Consider the following 12,921-nt stretch of genomic DNA (forward strand, 5'->3'; position numbering starts at 1 on the left):
AAAACCAGTGCCAGAAGTATTAAAGTACCTTTTTTTTTTTTTTTTTTTTCTCTTGTTTTTTTATTACAGGTGTCACATACTGTCAAAGCAATGAGCAAGGTCTACAGTGTGATGAAGAGGGTCAGTACAGACCTTCCCAGCAAAACCCTGACAACAAGAAATATTTCTGCATCGATAGCTTTGGAGCAGCACTGGTCTGGACTGAAACAGATGACCTGCTTTCAGACTACCAGTGCCAAGGTAAGTGCCAGAAGAATTTTTGGATGTTTTTGACCCCATGTAAGTGAAGCTTCCTTATGAAAAGACTCATTGCTCCACAAGTGGCTTCCCAGCTTATGACAATTCACTTCCCCATAGTGTGGCCTCTGCCTTAAGCCACATTGCTCCTTAGTTTTGCATTTCTTTACTATATTTGGGTTGTTGTTTTCTGCAAGTGAAGAGAGAAGCAGATTTCTTGTACTCTCCTATGGCTGTCAATGTTTATGCATGCTAATCTGCTCTCTGCTTGGAAACCCAGAAGAATGATGAGGTGGTAAAGAAGTAGAATGATGAACTTTCTTCTCAAATTTTCACTCATCAGTGTGTTCATATGAAATAGACTGTGTTTGACAATGACCTCACAACCACAGCATAAGGTCACCCTCTGGGCTTCCGCTGTATGTTATTTGACTTGGTGAACATATCCCAGCATGCTGGGGGTATTTACCTCTGCTTGAACAAGGGTGTGAAATGCCAGTTCTCAAGTCTGAATAAGTTGAAAAAACTGACCATGCCATCTCTACAAATTACTTACATGTATTTACTGATTTAGCACTTTGATACTCATATTATGAGGTATCCCATGGAACAGTGGGACTGAGTTTCAGACAAGTTCATAAAAAACAAAAAGATAAAAGGTCATCTTTTAAAATCCCAAAGAAAGTGATACAAAATAAGACTGATAAATCAGAGCTTCAGCAAGCTGGATGTAATACTATAAGTACACACATTACTCTGCTTCTGAGGTGCTACTGAAGCATCACAGAAGTCATCCATCAAACAATCCCCAAACTGCAGTAATGTCTAATTATGCTTCTCAGCCCCACAGCTTTTACTTCACCAAAAATAGTTTTCCAGAAGTTTTTATTACTCATCATATGATTGGTATCAAATTTAATGGAATATTCAGTTCAGAAGCTGATGCCATTGTGTGCTCAGAATTAGACAATGTCTTATCCAAGTGTGATCAGTGGAAGGAGTGGGAAATAAAAGCCTTCTTTTGTGAAGAGCTTGGAAAATTACCTTCAGTTAAAATAGTATTTTTTTTCCTCTGGGCATACTTAGAGGTGGATTGTGATTATGAACAAGAGGTGGTAGCTTCTGCTGCTCCAGGTCACCAGGTAGCTGGGATGTTACTCTGAATAGAGGACTCACAGCAGCTTCATTCACCTGTTACTTACCTATTTTGAGCCTTCCTGCATGAGAATTCCTGACCCTGTCCAGGAAGGATCAATTGTAGATATCTGTGCTTATTTTTTGGAACCATGGTAGAAAAATTCACTGCAGACAAATAGGTATAAGGGTTGACAATTCAGGGTTTTAAAAAACCAAATAAAAATGAGCACCCAAGAAGACTGGTTGTTTGTTGTGACTTTGGTTTTGATTTTCTTTTGGTTTTTTCCCAAATAATTTACAAGCTGATTCAATTCCTTTTTTAAAATTTATTTTAAAAATCAAGCTGCAGTTCCAGAAAGCATTATATAAAGTGAAACTGATTATCTTATTATTGCTTTTCCCCCTGCCCCTTCCACTTCCCTTAACTGAATTCAGCCACAAGGCAGAAGCCTCTGAGGGCTGAGCTTGCTTTGACAAGAGGCTGTCAAGGAGGAAGGGTCAATAAATAACCCAGCTGCTCTTCTCAGTTTTTTGAGTCTTCAGACAGAAGAATTTCCTTGTATGAATGCACAGTAATAAACTGTAACAACCTGTGCTGATTTTTCCTGTTCTCTCCTTTTTTTTAAGCCACATTTAATTTTCACTGCAGCAACAGGGACAAGATCTAGATAGAACTTTAGTTATTTGTGAGATGAAGAGTTTCTGCTGCATGCTAAGCCTGTGAGATGCCTGTGAGATGGATGAGTAGTAATATTGCTGTTGAGAAGAGGGGCTCTGTGAACTGAAAAGTTCTTGAAAATGGGAGGTGGTAGACTATTTTTCATTCTACTTTTTAATTTTTTTTTCCTTGGACAAAGTAGCTTTATGAACACAACTTTTTTTTCTATCTTTATATTAAAAAAATAAACAAACCAATAGCAAGAGTTAAAATGGCATTTTTAATTGGTTTTGAACTGTTTTCAGTTTAATGTTTCATTACACTTACTGTCTTTTCTCTTGTGTTTTTTCCATGTTATTGCAGAGAAAATGGAGGGGTGGGATGAAGCCAGAATTAGGGGAAAAAACAGAAGGAAAGAAAACCATTTAAAAATTTAATTTTGTATTTTGAGTTTTATATTTGAAATAAGGGAAGCAAACAATAGCAAACAACACAAATACACTGGTTCTTTGCATTTTTATGAAAATACATGAATTCCAGGCCTCACTGCAAATTGTTAATGTAGATGAAGTTTACTTTAGTGCAGAATTAGAGGAATGCATCAGCATTATTCTGGTGTCCTGTATTTCTAGGCAGGAGAAAATCTTCCCACCTCTGTTTATACCATCCTCTAACCCTCCCCCCAGCCAAGCTGGGGTACAACAATTTTTGTGTGTTAAGTCCCTGGCTACCCCTCATGTTCCTTCTGACTAGAAATGATGATTTTATCAAAAGCACCTGCTGGCTCAGCCCTGACAACAGTGGACATTTGCTTCTGATTTAGTCCTGACTGTTTTGCTGTAAGAGTACAACTGGTCGTTTTAAGGAAGTATCCCTGACTCTTATTCTGTGGTTTGTCCAGACATTTCAGCCAGAGAGTTCTGGGATGATCTCTGAACATCTGAGCCCACATGGATGGGGGAGAGAAGGGCTGAACTTCCTGTTCTCCCACGTGCAGGCATCTTCTATGGGCTGAGATCAAACCAGGTCTCCTGCTTTTTAGTCCTATATCTAGAACCAGATCTAGGCCATGCATTGGCTGCAATGAGCCAGAGTTTTACACTCATTTGGATTATTCAAAAGACAAGTACTTGGTGCTGGTTGATGAAAGGGTGGATGTGAGTCAGCAATGTGCACCTGCAGCCCAGAAAGCCAACCAAATCCTGGGCTGCATCCTAAGAAGCACAGCCAGCAGGTGAAGGGAGGAGATCCTCCCCCTCTACCCTGCTCATGTGAGACCCCACCTGGAGTGCTGTGCCCAGTTCTGGAGCCCTCCACAAAGGAAGGATATGGAGCTGTTGGAGTGAGTCCAGAGGATGGCCACAAAGGTGATCAGAGGGCTGGAGACCCTCTCCTGTGAGGACAGGATGAGAGAGTTGGGGTTGTCCATCCTAGAGAAGAGAAGGTTCCAGGGAGACCTTATATAGCAGCCTTCCAGTATTTAAAGGGGGCCTTTAAGAAGAATGGGACTGACTTTTAGCAGGTCCTGATGTGGTAGGACAAGGGTTTTAAACTAAAAGAGGGTAGATTTATACTATATATAAGGAGGCATTTTTTTACATTGGGGGTGGTATAACACTGGAACAGGTTGCTCAGAGAGGTGGTAGATGTGTCATCCCTGGAGACATTCAAAACCGGGTTGGATAGGTTCTTGTTGAAGGTGTCTCTTCTCATCACAGCAAGATTGGAACAAATGAATTTTAAGGTCCTCTCCAACTATTCTATGATTCTGTGATTCTAAGTCTGGCCAGCACATGGGTGATGCGAAGTCACCACATTCTTCCCATCTCCTTAATAGACTGTATTTACTGAGAGATGTTGCATATCAACTCATGAACGCACTGAACCAAAATAAAATCTTTGTAATACAGGTAGCAGTAACCTAAGCAGGGAGTGCTAGTGCCACAGTGTGTCCCTTATAGTATCTTCTTATAGTGTCTTCACTATAGTGTCCCTTATATATTTCCAGGGCACAGCCAGGGTCAATCTTTCTGTACCTTACATATAATTTCTCACCATGTTTAGTGTCCTTTTGAGTTTTGCATTTCTGGGCCCCATATCTTTTCCCAGTTTGCAAACAGTACTGCTTCCCAGGCATCCTTATAAGCAGGTGCAGAGGGTTCAGTTCACAGAGGGCAGATAAAAGAGTTTGGTAAGTAAAGTGGCAGGCTGGAATTAAAGGTTAAATTAAGGAGTAAAAAAGGAGCATCTGGGACATACCACCTTGTCTAAAGTCAGAGGACATCAGGCTGTTGAACTCCTTTAAACAAGTGAAAAGCTCCTTGGGTTTCCTTCCCAACCATGGCTCTTTTTTCAGTGTCTGTTTTACAGAAAGTTGGTTCCCCTGTTGACTCAATAATTGGTTCAGTGCCATAAACAAGTAATGGGAGATGGCCAGTCTGCTGCTGGAAGAGAAGCCTCACTTGAATCTAAGCTCCCAGTCCACTCCTGGCTAACTGCTTTTAAAGGATCTTGTGACATTTTATTTTGCAAAACAGAAATCATATCCTCAGTCCAGCTGTCTCCTGCAATAAGTATGGAGTTATGGTACATCATTTAATGAACAAACATCTTTCCCAAAAGATGTTTTTATTTCAACATTTGTCTTTATGTACCATGGGAACTAATAGCAGTACCTAGTTGGTTTATTTGTTTGTGGTTTGTTTTGGATTTTTTTAGTGCTTGGAAAATTTGAGAGAATTCCTGCTTCCAGACTGATTTATGGGTCAGAAGAAGCTCAAATTCTTCAGTCTCAGTTATCTGGGGGAGACCTGCAAAGTCCAGTTTTTCAATGCATTTCAGGTGAGGAAAACTCTCAGAAAGTCTGTGGAGACAGCATTAACCATCATGGAAAATAATCCTTTTTGTATATGATGAGCTTATATTTAATTTCCTAAATGAATTATAAGATTTGCAGTTCAGCATCAAATCACATCAAAGTATTTACAACTTTTGGTGACCTTGGCTCAGGGAAGAGATTGGTCTTTCTTTCAGAAAGAAGTCTTCTGACTTTGCATTCCACTTCAAACAGGTCATTTGACTATAAAGTCATTTTTTATAGCTTGCAGTACGGATGAGAGCTGAGATTCAGATGAAGAAACATTCATCAGACTCTTCAGATGTGCAGACGAAAACAAGATTTGGTGCTCAGGGCATGTGAAAATCAAACTTCCCCCTCTTCCCAAATTACCTGATTAGTGTAAGTGCAGAGAGGAGGACAGAGATACTTCTTCTCCAAGCCTCTCAGTGTGTATACAATATTATGTATACATCATGTTTGCTGGTGTATATTTGGTTTAAAATCACTGCACTGATTCCAGGGTGCTTTGAACCAGGCTCATCTTCTCCTCTTCTAATGCTTCAATTTGTGAGAAGAGCAGAGGAGTTACATTCAAACCAAAACCACCCTGGCAGTAATAACACAAGTGGCCTGTTTGTAGGGCACCCTTACCAAAGTCTGGTCTAGCTAGAGAGATGAATCTGGGAAGACTTTTGTGTGTTACTAGGTTGATTTTCCTTCACCAGATCATGCCCTAACTGTACACTGCAAGGTTTCTTGCACCTTCCTTTGAAACTGGAGACCTCCAGGACACAACACTGAGCTAAAAGAACCATGGGGATGAACTTTGGGAAGAAAAAGCGTCCCCTTGGCAACTGATCTGATTCAGTGCACCTGGCATCTATTTTCATTATAATTATATACACTGTAAAATGGCAGCACTACTACAAAATATTACTGCTGGGGTGCTCACTGAAGGGTAAGGGTAAATCTTTCCCTCTCTGGTTCTGCAGAAAGTCAGCTTAATTTACATTTCTGATCATATTTTCATCTAAGCTGGCTGATTTTATACTAAAGACATTTGAAAACAACTTCATCTCCTGTCTGAGGAGCAGAGCAAGTAAGCAGCAAGTGTGCAAGTGCAGAAGGATCTCCAGCCACTTCTAAATCTGGAGGGGGATGGCTGCTTAATCCCTTGCCATGACCAGGTGATTGCTGTGTAGGTTTCCAGCATGAATGAAGAATTCCATGTTTCCCTCCCTATTACTCTGCTATCTGGATCAGCCTGTTTGCCAAGGAGTTGTTTGCCACATCAGGCAGATGTGATGTGCTGGCAGGGTAGCTAATGAGAGTTCTCTCTGCTTCTCTCAGGCAAAATTATCCATCAGACATTAAATATTTGAGTGGGTGGTTAAACACACGTCAACTGTTTGTCTCATCAGGTGATGAACAACTTTTTTGTATTAATTTAATTTAAAAACCTAATCCACTGCTAAAATAGTTGAATACTAAAACTCATCTGGATAATGAAATTCATGTGCTTGCAGTCACACAGAGCTGTGAAAAAGTAGACAAAGGGCATTAAACAATGGAATTTATAGCAGCAATTTTGCAGATGAAATGCCAGGAAACCAGTTTCTTCCCTGTTTTTCAGCCTGTGAGAAAGAAGATGTGTGTGGCTTTGCAACAGTAACTCCTGCTGGTGCTGAAGTTCTCTGTGAATTATACAGTTCTGCTGAAGTCAACTTCAACTGTACCCCCTCTGGATTGGTAAAAATGATCACATTAAAAATATATGTTTAAAGTCATACTCTAAGTTCAATATAAGTAGATGACATCACAGAAGAAAAGCAGGCTGTTACCTTGCCCCTTGGACATTGCTCTTCACTATGGAAGTGATAAATCACTGCAAAAGAGTAAAGAAACTACACCCAGATGTTTCCAAAAGTCACACTTGAATGTCTGTGTTTTGTTGAAATGTAACACAGGACTTCTGTTCTTAAAACATGCTGAGCTCCAACACTCTGGAAATTGGGTTACCTTGATTAATTTTGGATTTATTTGGATAAACTAGAAGTTTCCAGGTTGGTAATAAGGTTATCTGAAACAATAATTTCTCAGTACTCTAGACCAGGGTTTGATTTGTATGGTATTTAGCTCTGTTACATCTTTCTGTTCACTACTTTTAAACACTAGAGAGTTGAGTATATTTGATAGAATAAAAAATGACCACAGAGAACCCTGATCCTTATAAGCCATGTGTGTTAATTCCTCCCCATAAGTTTGTGAATAAGGCAAATGTGTTTTAGGAGAGAAAATCGGGCTGTATTTAATTTGCATTCCTGTTTTCTGTCTCAGGTGCAAGGTGTTTGGGGGAATCCCACTGCCACTGGTGTTGGTCGTCTCAACTGCCTACTTCATGTCAGGAATCCAGAGGGAGATGCAGTGGAGGTCTACTTGAAGAGAGGTACTGAATGGGAATCACTCATCTAATGTTAGACTGTACTGCCCAAATTTGGGGTTATGTCTATGTAGGATCCTTATTAAGAGTGGGGGAGCATCTTTGTTCAAGGTGACATAAATCTTTTCAGAGCTTAACATTTACTGATAGACCAGAAACCTCAGCAAATCTTCCCATGTTTTGTTCCACAGAAGTTAGGAATACAGCTTTTGTAAGGCATTGTGATGGCAGACAGTCCCACGGAAACTCAGTTTTAATCCAATATATTATTCTGTGTTCTATTCTATTCCATTATACCACGATTTATTTTTATTAAAAAGTTTTTATTTTAGGGTATAAGGCATTATTAATGACTATTAATTATTAATTATTGTGCATAATTTGATAGTTTACATTAATTTTGATTGTGAATTGTCCTACTAATATGCCAGCCAAGAAGTAACATGCTCTCCGGTGAATCTCAAACTGATTCAGCTGAACTAATGAATGTACAAGATACATTTTTATTTTGCCTAGGTGTGATTGATACCACTGCATGTCCCTTGCAATGTGTGTCCAACTTTATTCAAGCCTCATCCCAAATTTGAAACAAGACAGGCAAATGCAGAATGCTTCATAGTTTCATTCAAAACTCTGCTGTCACTGCTTTCTTTTAACTTCCATCCAGGTTGATAATTTCTGTCTGACTCACCATTTATAAATAATAATAAAAATAAAAGCAAAGTTTCAGTTGAAAAAAGACAATTCCACTGAGGTTGTTGCAATCAATGTAATCTTGTTGATACCAGATCTACTCAACATGTCTGTTAATATTGCTACCTAGGTCCAGAATTACATGAATCCTGTCCTCTTACATGTGTATCCAGCCATCAGAAGCCTTAGTTGTAGATGCAATTCTGCTGGTCAGATTACATATTTTACTTTTTTAATGAGATAAACTTGTTTCACTTATACCTGGGAGTCATTCATTTAGAGCTTGAAAATGGAATATTACCAGCTTTACAATGTACATCAATTTAGGATCCCTTATTGGCGCAGTGAGCTGTTTTTCCTGGCAATGTATTTTGAAAAACTACCCGTGTTTAATTGCACCAAACTGTTTGGTGGTTGCATCTTCCACTTGAACCTCAAAGTCCAGAAAAAGTTTTAAGGCTGAGATTTTATCATAAAACTTTCAACCAGCTCCAGTCTTCAGGCAGTCTAAAAGCGTCCCCTCTCCTTCTGAACTCTTCCAAACATTTTTTTCCTATTCTGACTACCCAGGACAAGAATTTAACTCACTGGGACTCAAGACTTTTGAAAGGACCAGTTTTCAGAACGTGCTTTCCGGCGTCTATCGCTCCCTGGTGCTCTCAGCAGCCACCACATCTCCAGCTGATGCTCAGCTCTTCTGTCAGCAGACTTGCAGCAGGGACTCTTGTTGTGATGGCTTCATCTTGAGTCAGATTCCACTTGATGGAGGTATTGTCTAACCCCAAAATAAAAAATCCTGCCACAGAAAATCAATGATAACTGTATAGAACTCATTTTTGGACACTGTTGTACATCATAACCAGTGTCAGCAGCCTGCCTCTACGTCACTGATGTTTTATGGTGTAGGCAGAATTCGAGTAATGGCCAGGACCAATATTGGCCAGGACCAATAGAGATACAGTTTAGAAGGCAGCAAGCTGGTTTTGGAGAGAAATGGATATAATGAAAGGACGATTCTTTTCACTTACTTTAGATGTCTGCATCTGGATGAGATAATCATTCTAATACATGCCCTCTCCCCCTGTGACACAGCTTGGTTGCTGGAAGTGTGTGACTTTCAGCTGATGGGGAAGTTAAGATGGTTCCTCCAGGCAAAGTCCTTGTGCAAATGTAAATCAGATCCCTTTCTGAAGCAGGAATTTAGGATGCCAAATAGGGAATATTCATGGTTTGGGTTGGAAAGGACCTTAAAGATCATCTGGTTCCAAAATCAACATGCCTGGATGGACAGGGATACCTCCCACTAGACCAGGTTACTCCAAACTCCATCCAACTTGTCTTTGACCCTTCCAGGTGTGGGGCATCCACAACTTCCCCTGCAACCTGATGCAGTATGTTGATGCATGCAGGAATGCTATAATCTAAGTTTTTGTCTAGCTAGGAGAGTAAGTAAGAGTGGTATGGACAGAGTCTGGGACTTAGGCAGAGCCCTGATTTCCACCAGCATATTTAAGCACTTAACATCCATCCATGTTTCTTTCTAGTTTCATTTTGAGTTCTCATGAGGTCAACTTTCCCACTGGAGGTGCATTTCCTACAGGAAACATTCAGTCCTAAATGAAATGTCTCAATATTTAAAAGACAGGCTCTTAATTTTTAAGACATGCTTCTGGCTGCTATGTGGCAAGCAGTTCCCTATTTCTGAGTAGAAACTGATCCTAGATTTTGAAAAACTTTCCCTGTGGAAGTTGTCAAGCAAATTTTTCCAGGAAATTACATATTGCTTTGGCTTCTCACATTTTTTTCATAAAAACATTCTAGTTGATCTTGTAGCTCCATTTCTTTATATATTTACCATAAAATTTTTGGGTTCCCCATACTTGTGGTTGTAGAAGTGGGTGTGGAGAAGGTGAATGTTGCAGAGCTGGGACAGTAAGTACAAAGTAAGAGCTGAGTATTTTCTAGATGCTATAGTAACAGCCTGATGCCACAACACCTGGCCTTGAGCATCCTGGTCCTCCAAGCCCAAATCATGAGGCTGGGGGAGATTCAGGCCTGGACAGACTGAAATCAGGCACCAATCCAGAAAACCATCCCAGTAAAAATGTAAGTGCTTTCTTGATTCAGAGCCTGAGATTTTAAGGTTGCCAAAAGATTGAATATGTCTCCATGGTGCTATAAAGTGCTGAGAACATTGTGGGGAATTATCAGATAATATTAATATTTTATTATGTGGTAATAGTATGGGCTTGAAATCTCTTGAAAGCAGGGTATAAATGTTTATAGAATAAAATATAATAGAAGTGTTTTGGTTGGAAAAGACCTTTAAGATCCTTGAGTTCAATCATTAACCTAGAACACTGCCAAGTCCACCTCAGCACCACATCTAGATGTCTTTTAAATACCTCCAAGTGTTGCTGACACCACCACTTCCCTGGGCAGCCTGTTTCAGTAACTGACAACCCTTTAGATGAAGGAATTTTTCCTAATATCCAGTCTAAATCTCCTGTGCCACAACTTGAGGACATTTCCTCTTGTTACCTGGGAGAAGTGACCAACACCCTCATGGCTACCATCTCTTTCCAGGTAGTTGTAGATAAGTAAGTTGTAGTTAGAGTGATAAAGTCTCCCCTCAACTTCCCTTTCTCCAGTTCAGTACAAGAATGAATTGCTAACCCTAGTACTCCAGTTTGCTCTGATTTTCTTCTTCTTTCTTAAATATTTTTTTTATTTTTATATTTTTTTTTTCACAGCAATATTAAAGGGTATCTCTCTCAGTGACACAGTTTTGACTGTCATTTAGAGACAGTATTGGAATGCTTGGCTGAAAAGCTCTGTGTGGGTGCAAAACATTATTGGAGCTATGAAACTGTTTCTTTGCCTGAACCTAGGTACCATTTTGTGTAGTTTGATGAGCTCTCCAGATGTGCTGATCTGCAATGCAAATGGCTGGAGTCCAACACCAACATCCATCATAGGTAGAATATGTAAAGGTGTGAGCTATGATGAAAAAGAGAAGATGTTTTCTTTCACCCTGGGAGGACAAGTGTTCAGTGGAAGTATGTAAAGAAATTATCTCAATTTACATTACTTTTATTAAATTCTTTTATAGACTCTAACTTTTTCATCACCCTGTGCTTATACTTCCATGCTTTTTTTTTTCCTCAAGCAAATCCATATCTGTACAATTATAAAAGAATAAGAACTCTAATTGTTTACTTTGTTATATAAATAAACCTCTTGTTTTACTGTATGAACATTAATGAAAGTCAAGAATGTGTTTAGTATGTCAGCCTGTGATTCTTCCAGTATTTAATTCAGACAGATTAAAGCCAGTAATCTGAAAGAAAGGCAAACTCTGGAGCAAAAAGAGATGCCCAGAGCTGCACAGAAAAAAACAGGGACTGAAAATAGATTAAAACCTGGGGAGCCCATACCTAGAGTAGCACCAGGGTCCTACTTTCTTAGGGTCTTGTATTTTGAGTAAGGTGATGCACAGTCTAGTGATGTTTTTAATGTATTTTCTGAGCATTTCTATACTACCTGTTCAATCTGAGAAGCTATCTAACTTTTTTTTTTTTTTTAATTAGCTTCTAAATTGATAGAAGAAGAAGAAAGAAATTTTACTACCTTTCAGCAAGTTTACCTATGGAGGGGTGAGTTACCTCACAGAAATTGCTATAAAAGGTTATGATGAACTGTGGGCAGTGGCAGAGGTGTGTTCCATAATTGAAGTGGCATTCTCACTGTCCAAATTGAGACTTCTTTAAAGTCTTTTCTGGCAGGGGTGGAGTAATCTGGAGTAATTCTGCTACTGGCAGTTTCCTGAAATTTGAGCAAATTCTTGTGCCAGAGAAAATGCTTTATAACTTTTAATACCCATGAAAAAAGTGGTATCATGGAGAAACTTGTCTTTGTTCCAGCAGTGTTTAGGTACCATAATATTCTGGCACATTATATGTGACTAAATGAGTTACTTTGATCAGCCTAATTATGCATGTATTGTTTTTGCAACTTTACCTTCTGAATGCCATGACTTAAATAGCAGGACTTGAACAAATGATTTGTGATACTGCTTTATAAATACACCCAGCCTCCAGAGACCTGATGCTGAAGGCATCATGATTGTCGATATGGCATCTACATTTATCCTTCAAACAGGCTTTCTCCAGTTATACATAGATCATATATATATATATATGTATATAGATATAACACTAGAATGGTTTGGGTTGGAAGGGACCTTAAAGATCACCCAATTCCAACCACCCTGCATGGACAGTGACACCTCCCACTATCCCAGGTTGGTCCAAGCCCCATCCAGCCTGTCCTTGAGCACTTTCAGGGAGGGGGGCATCAACCAGATGGTTTTACTAATTTTTGATTCATCTATTAGTAAAGTTAAATTACCTAGAGTGTTTTCCTAAATGGCACAGTTTAAAATATTTAATTTTAAACTTTTTTTTTTTTTTTTAAATGTTTAATCCTATTGCATTCCAGGCTCTGATATGTTCACCCGAACGAAAACCTCTTCGTGTGATGCTACTGTTTTGATGACAGAGAATGATCTGATGTTGTCAGGTATTGCCATAAGGGTGGACAGAAAAGGCAGCAGAAGATGGAAGGGAGAGTGTGTAGAACTTAAACGTCTTCAGAGTTTTAATTACCTGATAATTATCATTAAAGCACATGGTAACATCTTTTTTCTGACAGAAAATTCAAAGCTATTATACATGCACCCAGGATGTGTGCTTCAGCAGTTAAGCTGCAATCATCAACATGTCTTTACTTTCCTGTTTTAATTTTTTTCTAGTAGTTTCAGTGCATGTAAAATTAAGTAACTCAGTCTCTCAAAATGTTGGATTAACTGGGGACGTGACCTGCTGATGGCATTTGATAAATAATAAGGTTTTGAAG

General features: G+C 39.2%; 1 protein-coding gene across 1 annotated transcript in view; it reads left to right on the top strand.

Moving 5' to 3' along the window:
- The window catches only part of TG (thyroglobulin), a 150,082-nt gene that overhangs the window by 39,006 nt on the left and 98,155 nt on the right, over nt 1-12,921 (top strand). Inside the window, 6 exon segments of the mRNA XM_030444713.1 lie at nt 70-240; nt 6,505-6,620; nt 7,209-7,317; nt 8,575-8,772; nt 10,896-11,063; nt 12,505-12,585. Coding sequence (XP_030300573.1) covers nt 70-240; nt 6,505-6,620; nt 7,209-7,317; nt 8,575-8,772; nt 10,896-11,063; nt 12,505-12,585 — 843 coding nt within the window.

This window comes from Calypte anna, chromosome 2 (genome assembly GCF_003957555.1).
Source record: "Calypte anna isolate BGI_N300 chromosome 2, bCalAnn1_v1.p, whole genome shotgun sequence".
Classification (NCBI taxonomy): domain Eukaryota; kingdom Metazoa; phylum Chordata; class Aves; order Apodiformes; family Trochilidae; genus Calypte; species Calypte anna.